Source organism: Trichosurus vulpecula, chromosome 7, assembly GCF_011100635.1.
Source record: "Trichosurus vulpecula isolate mTriVul1 chromosome 7, mTriVul1.pri, whole genome shotgun sequence".
NCBI classification, from domain to species: Eukaryota; Metazoa; Chordata; class Mammalia; order Diprotodontia; family Phalangeridae; genus Trichosurus; species Trichosurus vulpecula.
Genome location: NC_050579.1, coordinates 129,587,008 through 129,609,212, shown reverse-complemented (window position 1 = coordinate 129,609,212; position 22,205 = coordinate 129,587,008). Strand labels below are relative to the sequence as shown.

General features: G+C 36.3%; 1 protein-coding gene across 2 annotated transcripts in view; it reads left to right on the top strand.

The window, feature by feature from the left end:
• Window positions 1–22,205, top strand: part of ENPP3 (ectonucleotide pyrophosphatase/phosphodiesterase 3) — a 144,226-nt gene that overhangs the window by 71,693 nt on the left and 50,328 nt on the right. For both annotated transcript variants that reach the window (XM_036768022.1, XM_036768023.1), the window contains exons 12-16: window positions 2,892–2,964; window positions 11,187–11,295; window positions 16,092–16,220; window positions 16,806–16,837; window positions 20,900–21,027. In XM_036768022.1, coding sequence (XP_036623917.1) covers window positions 2,892–2,964; window positions 11,187–11,295; window positions 16,092–16,220; window positions 16,806–16,837; window positions 20,900–21,027 — 471 coding nt within the window. The remainder of the gene's footprint in view (window positions 1–2,891; window positions 2,965–11,186; window positions 11,296–16,091; window positions 16,221–16,805; window positions 16,838–20,899; window positions 21,028–22,205) is intronic.

Here is a 22,205-nt window from a genome sequence, read left to right as displayed (position 1 = left end):
TAATGCCATACACAAGATGACTACTTGATGTAACGGATTAGTCTTACTGAAAAGATATAAATATACCATGAGCCCACACTAGTCCTGGCATGGATTGGTCGGAGTCCAAGTCCAGTGTGCTGTTTTAAGTTAGCATTTATTTAAACCAGTATGCATTTAACTAAAGCAAAATTTTAAGTTAAGGAAAAGTCCCTCACATCCAAAAGGCACAGGATATCAATCCTGGGAACAGAGACACTCTTCGTCAATTCTTGTTCTAAAGGTTGGGACTCAGCAAGAACACCTCTCGTTGCTCAGCTGGCTGGGCCTCATTCCTACTCAGCTCCACTTCTGTAGTTTGTTGCTTTTCCTTAGACCTGCTATAGTCATCCAGTGTTCGTTTTTTGTTTTGTTCTGTTTTGGTTTTTGCTTGTTTTCTGTTTTCTTTTTTTTCTTTTCTTCTCTGACATTTAGGGTACCTGTCTCCCTCAAAGGAAGTACTATCTTTTCTTTACAGACACTTCCCTGGCCAACATACTCCTTGGGGCTAAGCAGCACACTTTAAGATCTATTATTAATTGGAACCACAATCAAACTCAGCCAGAAAAGCAAAAAAGGTCTCTACTAGTCAAAATCTATCTTTCTAACTACCTCGACTACCTTCCCTCAGTAGGAATTTTCTCAGGTCTTCTCAATCTTCTTTTTTAACTAGCATTATTAGAGCCTCGTTTAGACCTTATTCCTACTGTTATACCCAGGTCACTGTCCCCTTTTAAAAGAGCTTACATTTATCCTAGTCAGATTTCATTTTATTAAAATCAAGACAACAGCCTAGGCTGTCCAGATCTGTTAGGATCCTTATTTTGTCATCCAATGTGCTAGTTTATCCCTACTAGCTTTATTTTTTGGCACCTAAAAATAAACACAATATTCCATGTGTTAAAAAGGGATTTTTTAATCCTTTAAAACAGCTGAGTGGTCTAATAAGAGGTGAGTGACATAACAAATTCCATTTCGTCCTGTATTCATCATTTTGCTTGTTTCTTTAGCTAAGGATCAATGTGCATCTATGGGGTTTACTCCAGTTTCTTCCCTCTGCCATTAATTGCTTTATGATTGCAAAAAAAAAGACTTAGAGGACTTTGATAGCCCAAGGATGTCTACTCTTTAATCTTATCTGACAGGGAATATATAATTCTCTTTGATTTAGTGGGAATCACTAGACCAATAAGGACACATTCCTTCCTTTGGAACTAGGGATAAGCAACTTCTATGTGAACAATGAACCTTTTCCTTCTTTCCTTATAATATAAATGTTGTTAACTAAATTTTGACAGATACTCGGTTGACTTCTGATGTATCACATTAAGTGAATAAACTGCAGTTATGTCTCTCTACATCATTGACTGACTATTAACAGTACCATCCTAGTCAATGGGCCACTAGATAATTTTTGTACCACAGATATGGCCTGATCAGGGCAGAATACAGAATTGTTCCCCTCCTCCCTTCAATAAGATATACTCTAACATTAACTTTTCTGGCAATCATGTTACATCATTAACTCCCCTAAAATTCCAAGGTTTTTTTTCTTTCAGATGAACTGCTGTGTAGCTAGTTTTCTTATACCAATTTGTCCTTGAAATGTTGAGTTTATTAGCCTGAATATGGGACTTTACACTTATTCTTATTACCTGTCATCTACTTAAAGTTGACCGATTCTTTTATTTAGACTGCTGAGATCTTTTTGGATCCTGAGTTTTTCATTAGAACGTATTTGCTACCCTAGCTTTATGTCATCTGAAAATTTGGTAAAATTTGTCTAAGCTCTTTGGTCTACACTTTACAGAGTTGATTCTTTTTCTCTCTTTTTTTAAGCTACCCTATGGATTAGTCCCTCTCCTGTTCTCACCAGCCTTTTGGAAGATTCCTTAAAATCATTTATCAACTATATCGTTTAGTTCCTTTCACTCTTCTGGGATGTAGTCCATCAGAGTCTGGTGATTTGATATCTTCAAGGGCAACTAGATGCTTCTTATATTTTCTTCTTTTAAGGGTTTCAACTCCATTATAGCCATTTTGTTTTGTCTATTCTAGGCCAAATATTCTCTTTGACAGAAAAAATAATCAAAGTAAATAAAAGTGTAATAGTTCTTTCTCTTTGGCATCCATTATCTCATCCTTTCACCCCACCTTTTCTTTCAGTATAATTAAAAAAAACCCTTATTCATTCTCCTTCCCACCCCTTCTACGCTACAAATTTCTGAATATTCTACACATTTCCAAAATAATAGAGTAAAACTATGAAGAAATGATCTGAGGATACAGGTGGAGTGGAGTGCCTGAAATTTGTCAACTCAGCATATATATGTACGAGCATGAGAGAACCCTAAGATAGAGAATTGTAGATCATTGGATTCAGAGGTTGGAAGGACCTTACCAATCTTCTAGTCCAATCCCTTCATGTTATAAATGAGAAAGCCAAGCACTGGAAAAGTTAAGTGACTTAGCCAAAGTCAAATAGTTAAATATCAGAATGGACATGTGACTCCAGGTCCTTCAACCCAAATTCATGCCTGTTTCCAAATAGGTAATAGTTGAGGGAAGTGATAGGTAGCAAAAGTACAGTGTTGTAATGCAATCAGAAATGAATGGAGACTGAAACACCTTGGTTTCCATGGCTACTTTTTTGACATTTGTGGGGTGGCTCTTGAAGCCCTATTTCTCTTGGTGTTTAAAGGGGCCTCATCCTGATACTCAGATGGATGAAAGGGCGTAGGCTGACAGAGGCAGATGCTTATAGGTCCATTTTTCAGGTTTGACTGTCATTATCCAATAAAGGTGCATTAAAAAGAATTTTTCTTAAGTGGATAGTAAGAAAAAATTGTCTTGTCTCTTAATTTTATCCACAGACCAGATTTTTATACACTATATGTAGAAGAGCCAGATTCTGCTGGACACTCAAGTGGACCAGTTAGTGGTGATGTATGTTTATTTATTTTGTCTTTAAAATGTTTGATATTGGGTCATAGACATAAGAACATAAGTTGCTTTGAAAATGTGCCCTGAATTGGTGAGAGGGAGTTTTCTCACCTGGGAATACCCTGTACTAATGAAGTTACAAATCTTGTTCCCAGAACCAATGGATTATGTTGCCTATGGGATAATGCAAAAAAAAAAATGTAACCTGTAGAATTGTGCAATGTACCTCTGAAAAATAGACATCTATATTAAAATTTTATTATAGTAAAATGATTAAATCTATAAAAATTATAGAAATGATGGGCATTATTCATTGGTTTATCTTAGCATTAAGAATACAGTGTGGCAAGGCACTGTACACCTTAGTCTTGTTACTTTTGAAGTCCAAAGTTGGCTTATGGAAGATTAAGTGGAGTGTAATTATATTTTCTTGTGTCTAGTTTGTAGGTAGAGGTCTCCACAGTGACTGTGGTACTTATGTCCTGCTCTTATAGGTAGGAAACATGGTATACTCTGTGTGCCAAGAGTGTTGGTGTGTAGATAATTTATATATCTATTTACACACACACATACCTACATATACATATATATGTCATCAAAGTCTTTTTAGTCTTGTCCAACTCTTTGTGACCCTCTGTATATATACATGTATATGCACATTTAGGAATAAATGTATAGAACTCAGGACTGGATCTATTATTTTACTAGTATAGAGAATTCCATAGTGAGGAAACTCCTTCCACCAATACAGTTTGTTGCCTTTTCGTTACTTATAGCCTTAAAAGACATGCCTAGATCACTGGGAGGGTAAGTGTCTTAACCAGGATCACATAACCTATATGTGGCAGAATTTGAACCACATCTTCTTGGCTTTGAAGCTAGTTTTTTTTTTTTTTTTGCTTTTTTTGGCAGGGCAGTTGGGGTTAAGTGACTTGCCCAAGATCACACAGCTAGTACATGTGTCAAGTGTCTGAGGCCGGATTTGAACTCAGGTCCTCCTGACTCCAGGGCCAGTGCTCTACTCACTGCGCCACCTAGCTGCCCCTGAGGCTAGTTTTTTATTCACTATGCCATGTTGCCTCTCATCTGTATCCCTATCTGTACCTGTACTTATACTTATCTGTACCTGCATAGCTATATTTTCTACATCTACATCTGTACGTTAACATTTGAAAAAGAAGGTAAACTAAAAGACAGTAGTCTGAGCACAAGCAACTTGTTAAGCTAGCAGTGACCAATAAATTGGGTTGATAGCCTCTCTCAATGACTGAAGACCCTAAGGTAGGGCTCATTAGTCCCTAAGGAAGTTTTGGAGAGTAGAGAGTTGGATAGGTGGAGAAGAGAATGAAATTGGTTACAGGGTAGACATCATCACGGAGGTGGGGACAACATGATGAGTGATTTTAAAGAAAGTGACAGTTTATTGTTTAGTCATTTTCAATCATGTACAATGCATCATGACCCCATTTGGGGTTTTCTTGCCAAAGATACTGGATTGGTTTGCCATTTCCTTCTCCAGTTCATTTTACAGATGAGAAAACTGAGGCAAACAAAGTTAAGTGATTTGTTCAGGGTCACACAGCTAGTGAGTGTCTGAGATCATATTTGAACCCAGGAAGATGAGTCTTTTGATTCTAGGTAGGCTAGGTACTCTATCCACTGTGCCACCTAGCTGACAGTTAAGGAATGTTAACCGTTTTATAGTTTCATAGTTTTACAATTCCTATTTGCATCTTGCCGACTTCTTGGTGCCTAAAAAAGTTTGTTAGGAAGATAAGATCCTTCTTACTTGTACAATGACAGCCAAAGACAGACAACATGCTCTTTGGGGATGACAGGAAAAGCTGAAAATTATAAAATTAATTCAGCATAAAATAAGTTAAATTCATATAGTTGGAATTAGAAGTAATATTAATTTTGATATTTTCACATATCATCTAGTCTATGGCTATACCATATCCATGTTATTTAAATCTATATCTAAATCATATTTAATCTATATTTAATTTGTACCTATACCAATGTCTGTTATCTGTATGTTCTATATCCATCTCTTTATTTATATCCATGTCATATCTAATCTATACCCCGACTTATTGCTATCTCTGTTTCTGTCTATATCTGTATATCCATACTGTATCCAATTTATAGCTATCAAACCTATACTTTTGCCTATATCTATAATATGTCTATACCTAAACTTATAAAAAATAACTAATAATGATATGTTTATATTTAATCTACCTCTGAATACATCTATAAGAAGATCAAAGAATCATAGAACTAGACCTGGAGTGGACCCCAGAGACCATCTGTTCCAACTCTCTCTTATTTTTAGAATGAGGCATCTGAGACCCCAAGGGGGTTAGTGACTTTTCCAAGGACATATGACACAAGTGGTTAGCATTTGAGTCTGGATTTGAAGACTGGTTCTCTTACTTCAGAGTCAGTGGAATCACTCTCCCCACTGAGGTGAAAGAGCATTTCTGTGGCTGAAACTATTGACCTTTTTAGGAGATTGGCAGCCGGCAGTTCAGTAGAATTCTGGGAGAAAAATTGATTGGCGATCAGCTAGGGAAGATTCTTTTGCTTTCATAGAATTCCCTCTTCTCTAGTTTTCCATAGTTATGTTTGAAAATTAAGGTAAACTGAGAGACAATGATCTGAGAATGATCAATTTATTGGTCAGGTTGGCAGTAGCCAATAAATTGGATCAATGGCCTTTCTCAATGACCAAAGACTCCCAGGTAGGGCCCATCAGCCTTAATATGGTTTTGGGGAGTACAGAGTTGGGTAGGTGGGGAAGACAATACAAGTGGTTACAGGGTACACAGCATCATGGGGATGGGGCCATCAAGATTGGTTGTTTTAAAGAAAGCTAGCATACTCTTGTGGAGCCAGTGATCACTCCTCTCAGATAATTAAGGAATGTTAATTGTTTTGTGGGACCGATTAGCATCCTGCTGATCTGAATTAGCAGACTCCCCAGTGCCTAGAAGGGTTTGTTATGGAGATAAGACCCAAGGACAGGTAAGGATGGACGATATACCTTTTGGGGATGATAATTTTGTGGGGCTAAATGAATAGATATTCATGAAGTATCCTAGGGGATACTGGCATGAGAGACAACAATATTTCATTTAAACTAACTTTAAGCTAGCTTAGTGGAATTCCTGAGCTCAACTAAACCAGGTGGTCGCAGACCCAATTATAAAATTAATACAGCATAAAATCAGTTACAATGTAGAATCAGTGCAGTAGAAATCAATACAGAAGAAATCAGAGATAGGATTAATTTTGATCTTTTCATAATGCATAGATTATGGGAGATAACTACAAACCTTATAGGCAAGCAAAAAAAAATTATGGGTACATGTGTGAGAGGGGGTGGGGTTAGGTTGAAAGAGTGGTTCTTGACAGAGATTTGGAGCTTAGGTAAAGGTGAGGACGAAACAGATGCCTGACAGCTTTGCTAAGCTGAATATTTGATTAGATACCTGGAAGTAGATTTTTACATCCTGCCCAGAAAGGAGTGGTCTGGCCAATTCAAGGATAATGAGGGAAGGAAAGTAGGCAAAAGAGGAAGAACTAAAAAAAAGAATCAGACTGAGTTCTCCTAAACAGGACCTGGATTAAGTGATAAAATCACTGTAAACTTCATTACTTCTCCTCTAATTTTAATGCTTTGAATATTTTCCAGCAAATTTTTTTATATTGACTAAAAATAGAGCTATGCTATTTTTCAGGGAAGAAAACAAAGGAGAAAAGAAATCCTGGATTGTATTCTGTTCAGCAGGTGATGGTGGGTGGTGGAGGAAAGGAGAAGAGGTGTAGTACCAGCAGTAAAAAAAAAACCAGTGGTACATGCCTACATGCCAAGTTCCAGTTGGTAGAATGGGAAAAAAAGTGTGCTTACAAGGTGCCTGGGCTTATGCAGGTGTTTGGAGATCTATGGACAGCTTTCATTACCTCAACAAGGGTCACACTTCTTCTCTTTTAAATCTGGATGATTTGCCTTTTTAAAAATATAAAAACTTATTATATAAAGTTTTTATTGAAGAAGACAATGTGTACAATGAATAGAGCTTTGGCTTTGGAGTAAGAGGAAATAGATTTAAATTCTGCCTCTAATAGGCTTTATACTATATACATATAATAATGTATATATGTATACATTACATTATACTAGTACTGAACACAATTGAACCTTCCCTTTTAACAAAAAGCAGTAGGTAAGCAGTGTGGGGAGGGGTGTGTGTGTGTGTGTGTGTTTGTGTGTGCATATGTGCATGCATGTGTGCGTGTGCACAAACGCATATGACATGGTCATACCTGTCCTTTAGGAAGATCAGTTTGACGGCTTAGTGGAGACTGGATTGTAGTGGTTGGGAAGACCAACCAGCAAGCTATTGCAATAGTCCAAGTATGAAGTGATAAGGACCTATATTAGGGTGTCGGCAGTGTCAGAGGAGAGAAAGGGGATTATTGGAGGGATTCTATGAAGGTAAAAATTGACAGGCCTTGGCAACAGATTGGATATGGGGTGGGGGGTTAAGAGTGAGGAGTCAAGTATGATACCTAGGTTTGGAGCCTGAGTGACTGAGAAGATAATGTGCCCTCAATATTTAATAGAGAAGTTAGGAAGAGGGGAAGGTTTGGAGGGAAAGATCATGTTCAGTTTTGGACATACTGAGTTTAAGATATCTAATAGGCTGTTGGAAATGTGAGAATGAAGGTTAGCAGAGAGGTTAGGGCAGAATAGGTAGATTTGAGAATCGTCAGCTTAGAGGTGATAATGATATAGGGAGAATTCGAGGGGACAGAGTTATGTGTGTATATGTATGTGTACGTATATATGTGTGCACACACACATACATACACACATACCTCTTATCCACACACATATATGTATTATATACACATGTAGATATGTATACACATTATGTAGATATCTATATATTACATCTGTAGCCAATTAAACTATTAGACAATTATAATAATAAGCCTTTATTCCCTGTCTGATTGATTCAGTGAGATAATTCGTAATACATTGCCCACAAATATAATGTACTTTTAAAATACAGGCTCATTCCTTTATTATTTATTAATTGTTTAAGAAGTAAGAAATATTGTTTAAGAATTGGAATCTGCAAATCAATCAACAAATATTTAAGTGCCTACTGTGTGCCAGACACTTTGGTAGGCCCAAGGGATACAAATATAATCAATGAAACAATCCCTACTCACAAGAAACTTGCTTTCTAATAGGAAAGATGCAACATATACTTTTAAATCAGGTATAATTTTCCACTCACTTGGGAAAATTACCAAAAAATATTGGCACTATTCCAGCCATAAAAGTAATAGAAGAATGTCTTATTCGTTAACCTATAGTCTTACAAAGAATTACAGATACAGTTATCCAACCTGATATTTGTATAAGTATAATGATACTTCATTTAATTTGGGCTACAGAGAAGAAAAAATAACTAGACAAGATTTTTTTTTAAGAGTGGAGAAGTATGGTTTTCTTTCAGTATTTACTTACTGGAGGATAAAATGCCTATTGCTACCTTCTTAAATATATGTTTAGTTAGATGTGGGATTTGCTCATCTCTTTCAGTCCATTCTGGGCTCTAGTTCTCAGTGTCCCTAGAAAAGTCCACTTTCTTATTATTTTCCATTTTAAAATTGCTTCTAAGTTTCTAACCCTTCTGTCCACAGTGTTTACATTCTCACAGAAAGTTAAACAAACATCTTAATTCTTTCAATCGACAAATTAAGACATCTGCCAAATGCAGACCATCCTGGATAAGAGTCCAAGTTTTTCAGAGTCTTACTACAGTTAACCTTGTAATATCATACAAGACTCGGGGGAAGCTTTTATGATATTTTGTAGCATGGATACATTCTAGGAACACACATTAGGGGGTCACATTAGAGAGTTTCTTATGTAGGAAACAAGTATGACCAGGGAACATGTATAACACAGATGCCTTGGTCAGCTTGTGCCTCCGCTGCTCACTGCTCCACAGATAGACTAATGTCTTGGGGTGTCGTATAAGCTCTGCTGAAGAGAGAAACTTGGATGCTCTGCTCTGTCTTGGACATCTCCACTGATGATATTTTTTGGTTGACTGCTCTCTGCTGCCCCCTGGAGTCTCTGCTCAACCGCTATTTTCTATTGTCTTTTGACATATCTGAAGAATATTCAGGGGGCACCTTTGTTCGGCTGGTCTCTGCTGCTTTCTCTAGATATCTCCACTGCTCTCTGCTGCCATCTATTATTCCACAACTAATATCTAGCTTCTTTTTGTCATGGGAGGGAGGGGTAGGGAGTAGGCATTCATTAGATCATAGCCCCAGGAGCTCCTTAACTCTTTTCTGATTTCAGACCTTGGTCATTCCCACAAAGCTACAGAAGTTTTTAATCAATTAACAGTCATATTTTAAAAAATGCCTATTATATGCCAGGCATTGTTAGGGACTAGGGATATGAAGATTAAAAAAAAATATGAAGCAGTACTTTGCTCTTAAACAACTTAAATTCTATTAGTAGATATGTGCATATATTAGTATATAGAGATAAAGATGTAGAGCATAAATAAAAGATAGAGGATACAAACAGTTGGTAGGGGATGGATCAGGAAAGGCTTCATGTACAAGTTGGTGTTTAAGCTGAGTATTTGAGGAAAATAAAGGATTCTATGTTCATAACTTCATGCAAAATGCTTTGCATGCATTATCTCGTTTCATCATCATAAGAGGATGTCAGTGTTTTGTTATCTTTGTTTACAAGATCTTATTTTCATTTGTATTTTTTTTTATCACCCTCATTTCCAAATATATTCCTCCCCTCTCAAGTAGCCTTCCATAGTACAGAGCTGGTATAAGGCTAATTTGAGCCATTCCTTTAACAAAATTTTAAAAATAATTAAAGAGGAAAAAAGTTCCATAAATTCACTTAACATGTTCATCTTACCTGCCACTATATTCCACATCCACCCCCTCTACAAAGAAAAGAACTAAAGCACATTTTCTTATTTCTTCTCTGTGGACCATGTTGGTTAATTGTTGTCGTTCAGTGGTGTTCGACTCTTCATGACCCATGGGACATACTGTCCACGGGATTTTCTTGGGAAGGATACTGGAGTATTTTGCCATTTCCTTCTCCAATTTTGGTAATTATATATTCCCACTTTACAGATGAGGAAATCAAAGCTCAGAGAGGGCAAATGCCTTAGCCAGACTTACACATCCGGAATGTAGTGGAACTGTGAACTCAACCCTAGGCTTTCTGACCCCTAATTCATCTCTATTTCCTACTATACTACAGATGTGTCCAGAAAGGACTATTGATCATTTTTTCACTCATAGTCTTATACACAGGGGAATTTAGCTATCAATAGTATTGTTTTAGAACATAAACAGTGATGCTGATGTTTCCACCAGTGACTTTTTGTTTTTCTGGCATGCTTTGAATAGTCTCTCTTCTTTCCACAAGCTTTATCTCTTGCCATCTGTATAAAAGACAAAGCAGGAAAATTCATATAGCTGTGACTTCAAAGAAAAAAATCTCAGTTACACCCTGCAAACATTAAAAATTTTTTTCATCCCTATTCTCACCATTTAGTTCGTACACAACTTCTTTACTCAAGATCTCTCCTTTTTCTCTTTAGATGGCCTAACTTTAATAGCAGAAATTTGACCTGATGTATTGAAATACTCTCTCATTTTAAAACATACATTCTGTCTTTAATTCTGCTCTCCCACAGGGTACCCGCATCTGAATGGTCTTCCTTCCTGGGAGAGTGTCCTTCCTTCTTGAAGCAGCCACACCTTCTATGCCTCATTTTGTATTCACCTGGCCTAAGCTGCCCCATGGTGCAATCACCTTCCAGTCTGCCATCTCCAGGGTTTCACAGTCAAGTCACTCCTTTCCCAGCTTCTGCCTTTCCCCAAAACCTAGGCATACTTTCAAACTCAGCTTTACTTCTAGGACAAAGCTTTGACTGCCTCCCTCTTTAGTCTTTAGTTTCTGATTGACATCTAGGATCCTTTACTCTGACAAAAACAACAATAACAACAAACAAACTTGCTATTTATAGGTCTGCTAGGCATTTAAAAAGCAAATAGCTTTTTGAGATAGATATGTGGCTTGTAAGGTGTTTATTACCTAATACAATTTGTAGAAGAAAAATGCTAACTTTGTCTTTGTTGTCCAGGTAATTATGGCCTTAGAGAAAGTAGATAAGGCCTTTGGAATGTTGATGGAGGGGCTAAAACAAAGGAACCTACACAACTGCGTCAATATCATTCTTCTGACTGATCATGGTAAGATTTCTTTCTTCAGTTTCTTCATTTAGTGTTTTCTTTTGCAGCTCTTTACCTTACTTATTATTTGTTCATTGAGCTTACAAAGTAACAATAGCTACTAAGAGTGCACACTTACCATAACCCTAGAATAAGAATCAGCCAAATGGATCAGCATATATTTACTTGGTAGGTGCCAAAATTTGTGCTAGGTCTTGGTAACATAAATTCAGCAGTGTTATCTGAATGGATAGAGAACTGGTTGAAAAACAATTAAAATGATTAGATTTGATTCCCCAACCAAGTTTTTTTTCTAATTTTAAATTGTCAATGATACTAATAATAGCTTACTTTTATATTGTGCTTTATCGATATTATTTCTTCTAATCTCATTATAAACAAGGAGCATAGGTGTGATTTTCCCATGTTTTTAAATGTGTGAGTGAATGAAAAAACACTTAAGTCCTTACTGTGTGTGGAATATTATGCTAAGCAATGCATATACAAGTTGAAAAGAGAAATAACACCTGTTCTCAAGGAGCTCACATTTTAACGGGGGAGATAACATTTATAGGTTTTACCTGCATTAGATGGACAGGTCCCATGGTCTTTAGGGTATAGTGGCAAAGTAGGGCTAGCGGAAGAGGGAAGGTTGTGGGTGTGGATATGGTGTGGTGTGGTGGTTCTGCTGTTTCCAAGTTACTTAGGTTCACTTGGCCATTGGTAGCAGGTAGTTAGAAGCTGGTATTGGTGGTGGTAAGGATGATGGACCCCTTCTTCCCAGCATGATGATGGTTACAGGAGAAGGGCTGGAAGCAGGTTGGTGGTGATGGTAGTGGATGGACTGGGAGGGACTTTAATTCTCAAGGCTCTTCGGCTCAGAATTTTGGGTTATCTCCATCATAGACTGAGGGGAGATGGTGTCAGTAGTTTGGCTTGCCTGTCTCATTTTGCTTCCTGTCTCTCCATCATGCTACCTTGCTGAGGTTCATAGAGGTTAAAGGACTTGCCCAGGGTAGGCCCTGTCAATGTGTCAGAGGCCAGAGAGACAATGTTGTACAATGGAAAGAATGCTGACTTTGGTGCCCTAGGACTAGGATTCAAATCCTGGTTCTAATACTACTATTTGTTTTGTTTTTCTTTCAACTTAATAGTATTTTATTTTCCCAGTTATGTGTAATGACAGTTTTCGAGTTCCAATTTTTTTTTCTCCCTCACCCCTCTCCCTCACTCCCTGCTCCGCAAGCAATCTGATGTACAATCATATTAAACATATTTCCACATTAGTCATGTTGTGAAAGAGGAATCAGAACAAAAGGGGAAAACCGCAAGAAAGGAAAAAAAAAGAGAAAATAGCATGCTTTGATCTGCATTCAAAGTCCATAGTTCTTTCTCTAGCTATGGATAGTATTTTCCATCATGAGTCTTTTGGAATTGTCTTAGATCACTGTAATACTACTACTTGTGTGACCTTGTTGTATTATTTGGTTATTTCATTCATGTCTGATACTTTGTGACCCCATTTGGGGGTTTTCTTGGCAAAGATGCTGGAGTGGTTTGCTATTTCCTTCTCTAGCTCATTTTATAGATGAAGCAACCAAGGCAAAAAGGGTTAAGTGACTTGCCCAGGGTCACACAGCTAGTAAGTGTCTGAGGCCAGATTTGAACTCATGAAGATGTCTTCTTGGTTCCAAGCCCAGTGCTCTATACACTGTGCCACTTAGCTGCCCTGTATGACCTTAAAGAAGTCATTTAACCTTTTTAGACCTTGGTTTCCTCAACTTTAAATTGAAGAATTTGGACTATATGACCTCTTTGGGTCCTTCCTGCTTTATATTAATGCTATAGTGACTCCCAGTCTGGCAATCTTTTCAATGCATCTTAGTGCCTTTCATCTAGTTTATCCCTCATTTTTGTAGATGAAGAAACTGTGACCCAGGGAAATGAAGTGATTTGCAATCAGGGTTCAAACTCAGGTCCTTTTAATTCTCAGTCCCAGGGACTTTTCACCTAATGGTGTTGCTTCCTCACAGCATTGAGGACAGTGTCTGGAAAATACCAAGTGCTCAATTTTGATTAGATACACATTTCTATTGAAAATGGACCTTTCCTTCACGCACACAGATGCATGTTTTGCCATGTCATAATTCCTGTAACTATTTCGCTTTACATGTAAGGAAAGGGCTTAATTGTGGCTACAATATCCTTCTGATCTGTGAAGTACAGTAATACAATACTAGGCTCATTATAGGTTCATTATGCATAGGCTCATTCCTATTAACCATTGTAATAAATGGAACAGAACTGTATTTGACTCTTTTTACTTTTCCTCATTCAGAATGTATCAGCATTCATTCAGTGAAATTTGTAGAAGTTTTTTCATACTGGAGGGTTACAGGTCACAAAACTGAAGAATTTGGCATCTTCAGTGGGAACATTCTAAAATGTCTCATGTAAACCTTTTATTCTTAAAATGAGGCACAGATGATGAAACGGGTTGATGTATTAAGGATCAAGATGAAGAAAAGCATTCTTAAAATGAGGATTAAACTTTTAGTTTATCTAGTGAGTTTTCTCTTTCCCCACATTATTTAAATTATCTCTTTATCTTGCCTGAGTAAGTTATGATCTGTTCATCCTCTGTTTCTTTTTCCTTTCATTATAAAATATCTAACTCTTCATCTCTTTCTCCTATTACCTAATTCCTGTGACACACATGCCTTCTCCTTCTGAGAATTATAGGTGTTAACAGGTGGTTGATAAAACTTCTTTCTTAGACCTTACTAATTCAATGATTTTTTAAAAACTTGATATTCCATTCCATTCACATATATGTTGATGTTATCTTCTCCAATCTTTTCTATCCCTCTTTATACCTTTTTGATGTCTTTTTTTAACCATTCTGTTTGCTAATATGTGTAGCTCTGTGTATATATGTTTTACTTTTTCAAGTGCTTGTATATAAGCTTCCTATTTGCTAGAGATTTTCTATATACATCCATACACACACACACATGCGCACAGACACACACACACATTAGCACCAGTTTTTCCAATGTTTGATTGGGAATTAACGGTTTGGATTCATACGGGGATATCCTTTGCTGGAGAGTGGGCCCAGCTGATATTTGTTTTGTAAATCTATCCAGAGATCAGATAAGTAATTTCTTCCATGTTTCTCTAATATGTTCCTAATATGATGTTATATAGCTATGTCATGCATCTATTTAGAGCCTATCTTGGCATAGGGTGTGAGGTATTGGTCTAAATTTAATTTCTTCTGTACTAATTTCCAATTTTCCCAGAAGTGTTTAGAAAACAGTGAGGCCTTGTCCCAATAGCAGGGATCTTTGTATTCATCAAACACTTGGCTGTTAGGTTCATTTGCTTCTGTATGTTATATATCTCATTTGTTCCATTGATCAATCCCTCTATTGTTACATCTGCACTAAATTTTTTTTGAGAATTTCTATTTTCTAGTACAGCTTGTAATCTGGTACTGCTAGTCCCCTTTCATTTCCACTTGTTTTATGATTTCCTCTGAGATCCTTAACCTTTTTTTCCTCTATGAATTTTGTTATTATTTGTTATACTTCTATAAAACAATTGATTGGTATGGTATTGAATAAATTAAGCAGTATTGTCATTTTTGTTATATCAACTAATCCTACCCATGAGCCATTGCTATTTCTCTATTTAGGTTTGTCTTTAAGTAATGTGTTTTATAGTTGTAGTTATATAGTTCTTGTGTATATCTTGGTTGGTAGACTCCAAAGTTACTTTAAATGGAATTTCTCTTTCTGTCTCTTCTTGCTGATTTTTATTGGTACTATATAGAAATGCTGGTCAACTTATATGGATTTATGCTCTACTCTACGGTATTATTTCAATTCATTTTTTAGTTCTAGATTTTCTAGGCTTCTTTAAATATACCATCATATCATCTTCAAAATGTAATAATTTTGATTCTTTTTTCCCTACATATGTTTCCTCAGTTTCTTTTTTGTTTTAGACTTGTTGCTATATTCAGAATTTCTAGTATTAAATGAAATATAGGTGCTAATAAATGACATCCTGGTTTCACCCCTAATTTCATCAGAAAAGATTCTAGTTACCCCCATTACATAAAATGTTAGCTCTTCCTTTTAGATATATACTAGTTGTCATGTTAAAGACAGGTACACTTTTAAAAGAAATAGGTATCTTCTCAAAATTGAGCACTTAGTTTGCCCCCAGGGAATTTACACACACACACACACACACACACACACACACACACACACACACCACACACCACACACTTCTCTCCCTCCTTCTTCCCATTGGAAAAAAAGGGAAACCTTTCAAAGTTGTTTGTCTTTATAATGTTGCTATTATGTAAATTGTTCTGGTTTTGCTCACTTCATTCAGCATCAGTTCTTTGAAACCATGCCTTTCATCATTCCTTATAGTGCACTAGTATGATATTAATTTACATACCATTATTCATTCAACTGATTCTCAAGTGATGGACACCCCTTTACTTTCCAGTTCTTTGCCACTACAAAAAGAGTTTTGATAGATATGTTTGTGTATATGAATCCTTTTTCTTTAATTTCTCTGGATTATAGGCCTGTGTCAAAAGGTATGTGCACTTTAGTGACTTTGGGGGATATTATTCTAAAATACTTTACAGAAGGGGAGATCTAGTTCATAAAGGAGCTTACGTTGTCCCAAGGGATAACTACATGTACATGGATAAGTAAATGTTACAGACATGATTAATATTGTTGAATTTAATAAGAACTTGGCTAAATTCTCTGTATTGTTTTTTCCAGGAATGGAACAGACATATTGTGATAAGATGGAATATATGACTGATTACTTTTCAGAAGTAAACTTTTATATATATCAAGGACCTGCCCCTCGCATTCGGTCTCGCAATATCCCAGTGGACTATTTTACTTGTAAGTGTGAACCAGTTTCTGTAAATGACCATGGGAGCTAGGAGGCATAGATAATCAGAATCAAATTTTTCGAGAGTAACTGAGAGATTATGTCTCATCTCCTACACATTTCAGGAAATGTCAGTTTCTTGAAGGCAGGAACTATTTTGCTTTTGATTTTGTCTACTTGGTATTTAGCAGAGTTCCCAGCACAGAGAAGAAGCTCATTCCTTCCTTTATTCTACCCTATCTTTTAACTCTGCTAGCAGTAAAACTAAAGTATGTGCTTGTTAAATTAAAAGGAATGGAACTTTGAAGGAGGGTCACACAAAGTTAAATGACAATCTCCTATTTTTATGAACTTTGAAAGGAAGACATTCCATAACCTCATGTTAGACCCTGCTGTTAAATAAAAATTTACCCTATTCCATGCCAAGACCCTTAAGAGTTTTTGAATTAAAAATCAACTAAAAAATTAGCCCTAACTTTTGAGTTAATTTTTTCCAAGCCATCATCTCATCAATAAATATATGACTGAAGCTCCATGTGAATATTTTTTTTAATAATTAGCAATTAAAAATAATTTTTTTCTTCCTCTTGAAACAGTTGATTCTCAAGGAATTGTTGGAAACCTCAGTGTAAGTACTAATTATTTTCTTAGGTTCAATCTTTTTTTGTTTGTTTGTTTGTTTTTAGTTAGTACCTAGAGCCTGAATTGCTGGCAACTTACTGTCTAAGTATTCCTAAGTCAGAACCTCTCACCATTTCTTTCATTTTCCCTACCAATACTCTTCTGCACACATTTGAGACTTTACAACTTGGTAGCTTTCATCCCAGAGAGAATTTCATTTTGGTAGTAAGAAAATAGGAAGAAAAAGTTTTATGCAAAGGTGGACTTTGCCATCCTTGGTGACTTCTATTTGGCTACTGAGGTCTCCAGTTTGTGCCCTTCAAGAAAGAATCTCTAGTATATTAACCCTCGATCATCTTTACTTCTTAAGTTCTTCAAAGGAAAAAAAAAACATGGCCACCTATTTCAGGCTCCCTTAGCTATCTTCATTCAGAGAAGTACAGGAACATATTTGCAGGTAACAAGAAATGTTCATGTGCTGTGAGTTTCAGGAGGAAATGTGTTTTTTTTTTTGTTTTTTTTTTATAAATTTCTTTATTTTTAGTTTACCACACACGGTTCTACATAGTTTTGAGTTCCAGTTTTTCTCCCCTCCCTCCCCCCTCCCTTCCCAAGATGGCATGGAGTCTCATATAACTGTCATGTATGACTTTGCATTGAATTAATTTATGCACTAGTCAAGTCGTGGAGAAGAATTTTGACCAATGGAATGAATCATGAGAAAGAAGAAACAGAACCAAAAAAAAAAAAAAACCCCAAAAACAAAAGAGAAGCAGAAAAGGCGAGCATGTAGTGTGCCTCAGTCTGTATTCAAACTTCGCAGTTCTTTGTCTCGATGAAGATAGCATTCTCCATCGTGAGTCCCCTGGAGTTGTCCTTGCCCCTTAAGTTGCTGAGAAAAGCGCAGTATGTCAGGGTTGGTCCTCACGGAATCCACATATCTGTGCTGTGCACAACGTTCTCCTGGCTCTGCTCCGCTCACTCAGCATTATGTCGTGTAGGTTTTTCCAGGTTGTTATGAAGTCTGCATCATCCCCATTTCTTATGGCACAATAGTATTCCATCACCTTCATATACCACAGCTTTTTCAGCCATTCCCCAATTGATGGGCATCCCTTTGCTTTCCAATTCTTGGCTATCACAAAGAGAGCTGCTATAAATATTCTTGTACATATGGGTCCTTTTCCCGCTTGCGTGATTTCTTTGGGATACAACCCTAGAAGTGGTATTGCTGGGTCAAAGGGTATGAACATTTCTATAGCCCTTTGGGCATAGTTCCACACCGCCCTCCAAAATGGCTGGATCAGCTCACAACTCCACCAGCAATGCAACAATGTTCCAATTTCCCCACATCCTTTCCAGCATTTATCATTCTCCTGATTTGTTATTTTAGCCAATCTGACAGGAGAGATGTGGTATCTAAGAGTTGTTTTGATTTGCATTTCTCTAATCAGCAGCGATCCAGAGCATTTTTCCATATGCCTGTAGATAGCTTTAATTTCTTCCTCTGAAAACTGCCTTATGTATGTTTTTTATGTGTATATATATATATATATATATAAATATATATATATATATATATATATATATATATATATATACATATACATATATATAAGTCATTCTTGTGAATGGTACAACTATTATGACAAATGAAAGGGATATACATAGGTTGTGAATGCCTGTATAAATTAACTGATGTAAAGATATAAAATATAAATAAGAGATATAAAGGGAGGGCTATGAGGGAAGTGGTAAGGAGGTAGTAGAAAAGGGTAAATTACACCAAAGGAAGTGGCAAAAAAACATATTATAGTAGAGGGAAAGAAGGGAGGGAGAAGAGCAGTATTTGAGCTTTACTGTCATCTGATCTAGTTCAAGAAGGGAATAACATACTCTGATAAGTTTAGAAATCTAACTTGTCCTACGGGAAGTGGGAGGGAAAGGGGGGAAAAGGGAGGGGGGAGGGCAGAAGGAAGAGGAGAAGTAGCAAGTGGGTAACAGTAAGATAAGGGAGGGGAATAAAGAGGGAGGGTTAACTGAGGAAAGCGGCGGTCAAAAGCAAAACTTTGTTGGGGAGGAGAAGGGGAAAGGGAGAAATAAAAGCATAAACAGGGGGAATTAGGATGGAGAAAAAGACACAGATAGAAATCATAACCCTGAACGTGCAGGGGATGAACATTCTCACAAAACAGAAGCAGATAGCAGAATGGATTAAAAACCATAATCCTACAATATGCTGTTTACAAGAAACGCATCTGAAACAGGGGGATACACATAGGGTTAAGGTAAAAGGCTGGAGTAAAATATATTGTGCCTCAGCTAAAGTAAAAAAAGCAGGTGTAGCAATCCTAATCTCAGACAAAGCAAAAGTAAAGATAGATCTAATTAAAAGAGATAAGGAAGGACATTATATCCTGCTAAAAGGCACCATAAACAACGAAGCAATATCATTGCTTAACATATATGCACCAAGTGGTAAGGCATACAAATTCTTAGAGGAGAGGTTAAGGGAGTTACAGGAAGAAATAGACAGCAAAACTATAATATTGGGAGACCTCAACCTCCCCCTTTCTGAACTTGATAAATCTAACCTCAAAATAAATAAGAAAAAAGTTAAGGAGGTAAACAGAATTTTAGAAAAGGCACATATGATAGACCTCTGGAGAAAACTGAATGGGGATAAAAAGGAATATACTTTCTTCTCAAAAGTACATGGCACATACTCAAAAATTGACCATGTACTAGGGCATAAAAACCTCACAATCCAGTGCAGAAAAGCAGAAGTAGTCCATGCATCCTTTTCAGATCATGATGCAATAAGAATCATTTTTAATAAAGTACCATGGAAAAATAAGCTAAAAACTAATTGGAAACTAAATAATTTAATTCTAAAGAGTGAGTGGGCCAAAGAACAAATCAGAGAAACAATTAATAATTTCATTCAAGAGAATGACAATAATGAAACAACATACCAAAACTTATGGGATGCAGCAAAAGCAGTTCTTAGGGGAAGGTTTATATCTCTAAATGCCTACATGAATAAAATAGGGAAAGAGGAGATCAATGATCTGGGCATACAGCTGAAAAAGCTAGAAAAAGAGCAAATTGAAAACCCCCAATTAAATACCAAATTAGAAATACTGAAAATCAAAGGAGAGATTAATAAAATTGAAACCAAGAAAACTATTGAATTAATAAATAAAACAAAGAGCTGGTTTTATGAAAAAACCAATAAAATTGACAAACCTTTGGCCAATTTGATTTAAAAAAAGAAAGAAGAAAATCAAATTACCAGTATAAAAAACGAAAAGGGTGAGTTCACCTCTAATGAAGAGGAAATCAAAACAATAATTAGGAATTATTTGGCCCAATTTTATGCCCATAAATTTGACAACCTTAGAGATATGGATGAATATCTACAAAAACATAAACTGCCCAGACTAACAGAGAAGGAAGTGAAATTTCTTAATGACCCCATATCAGAAAAAGAAATTGAGCAGGCAATCAACGAACTCCCTAGGAAAAAATCTCCAGGGCCAGATGGTTTTACATGTGAATTCTATCAAACATTTAAAGAACAACTAATTCCAATACTTTGTAGACTATTTGGGAAAATAGGTGAAGAAGGAGTCCTACCAAATTCTTTTTAGGAAATGTGTTTTTACAAACATTTATTTTTCATGCACTAAACAAACATCAACAAATATGGACATTTCATTGATGCTCTTTATCTTTCATGGGTATTTCCCTTCACTTTCTCTTAAGACTGTCTTCTGCTCTAAACGAAAATATAATGAAGGCTTCCCCCTGCTCCCATGTCACAAAATAAATATGGAGAAGCAAAATAAATTCACATGTTGGTCATGTTCATATGTCTCTTTCTGTGCCTTTAATCCATCATTTCTCTGCTAAGGGACAAGATATATGATTCATCAAAAGTATTCTGGAATCCCAATTGTTAAATGCATCAATCATAATTCTTAGGCCTTTTTTAGTTGTTTTCGTTTATAATCTTGTAGTCATTGTATGAATTGTTTTCATGAGGAAATCTTTACCTGTTTTTCAGTGTCGAAAAGCAGATCAGCATTTTAAGCCCTATCTGTCTCCTGACTTGCCCAAACGACTACATTATGCTAAAAATGACAGAATTGACAAAGCTCAGCTCCTTGTAGACCGGCAGTGGATGGCAGCAAGGTTTGTATGATCATTTACCTACTTCTTAAAACAGCAATATCACATGTTTTCCATCCATCATTTACCCAAATTTTCATCTTCTCGTCGTGATCATATGATTAGAGAGTGGGTGGCTGGAATGAGTATTTCTGACATTATATAAAACATGGTGCTACATTTCGCTCTGCACTTTCATACTGCACTCATGTTTATTAGTTTAGTGATATCACAGGTTCATAGATTTAGATCTGGTAGAAACTCTAGAGATTATTTAATCCATCTCTCTCATTTTATAGATGAGGAACCTTAACCTTGAGGTTAAGTGATTTGTCTAAGGTCACATAGATGATCAGCAGAATTGGCATTCTAATCCAGGTCTTTTGACTCCATATTTCTTTCCTTCTTACTTTATTACAACCAAGTTTGTTATTTTTAGGATACAGATGAAGGCGTCCTGGTTGATTTCTATATAGTATTTGTATATATGTATAGATGGGTCATAAGCTTAAGCCCGCAGTTCCCCCATCAGACAGAAGAACACTGACCATGGTCATGCTACAGAATAATTTTTAAGTTCATCCCTATGTGAAAAACGAAAATCAAATTAGATTAATTTTTTCTCAAGACTTTTTCCATCCTTGTGATGAAAGAAGATAGGAAACTGATGGTTATAGGGGAAATAAAATTTTATTTGAATCTTTATTCCCTGTCAGGAATAAGAGGCAGCATAACAAATATAATGGAGAGAACCAATTTTGCAGTCAGGAAAAACTGGCCTCTTGACATCCTGCCTATAGGACTCTGGGAAAGTTGCTTAATATTTCAGTGCCACTTTGGTAGGGGAGTTCCCTATTCCAATGAAATCACGGGCTCATTCATAATTCCAGGCATTTTTATTTATACCTGGCACATAGTAGGCCCTTAAAAAAATACTTCCTGACTTGACTTGTAGAATTTCTAAAGAATATTGGTAGGATTACTTCTCGCATTATTGCAGATGAGATTTAGAATAATAATAATAGCTAATAGCATTTATATAGTGCTTTTACGTATGTTATATCATTTGGTCCTCACAACAACCTAGTGACATACTTGCTATTATTATCTATTGTTATCATTTTAGAGATACAGGAACAGACTAAGAGGCTAAAAGGATTTGCCAATCACACTGCCAGATAGTAAGCTCCTAAGGCAGTATT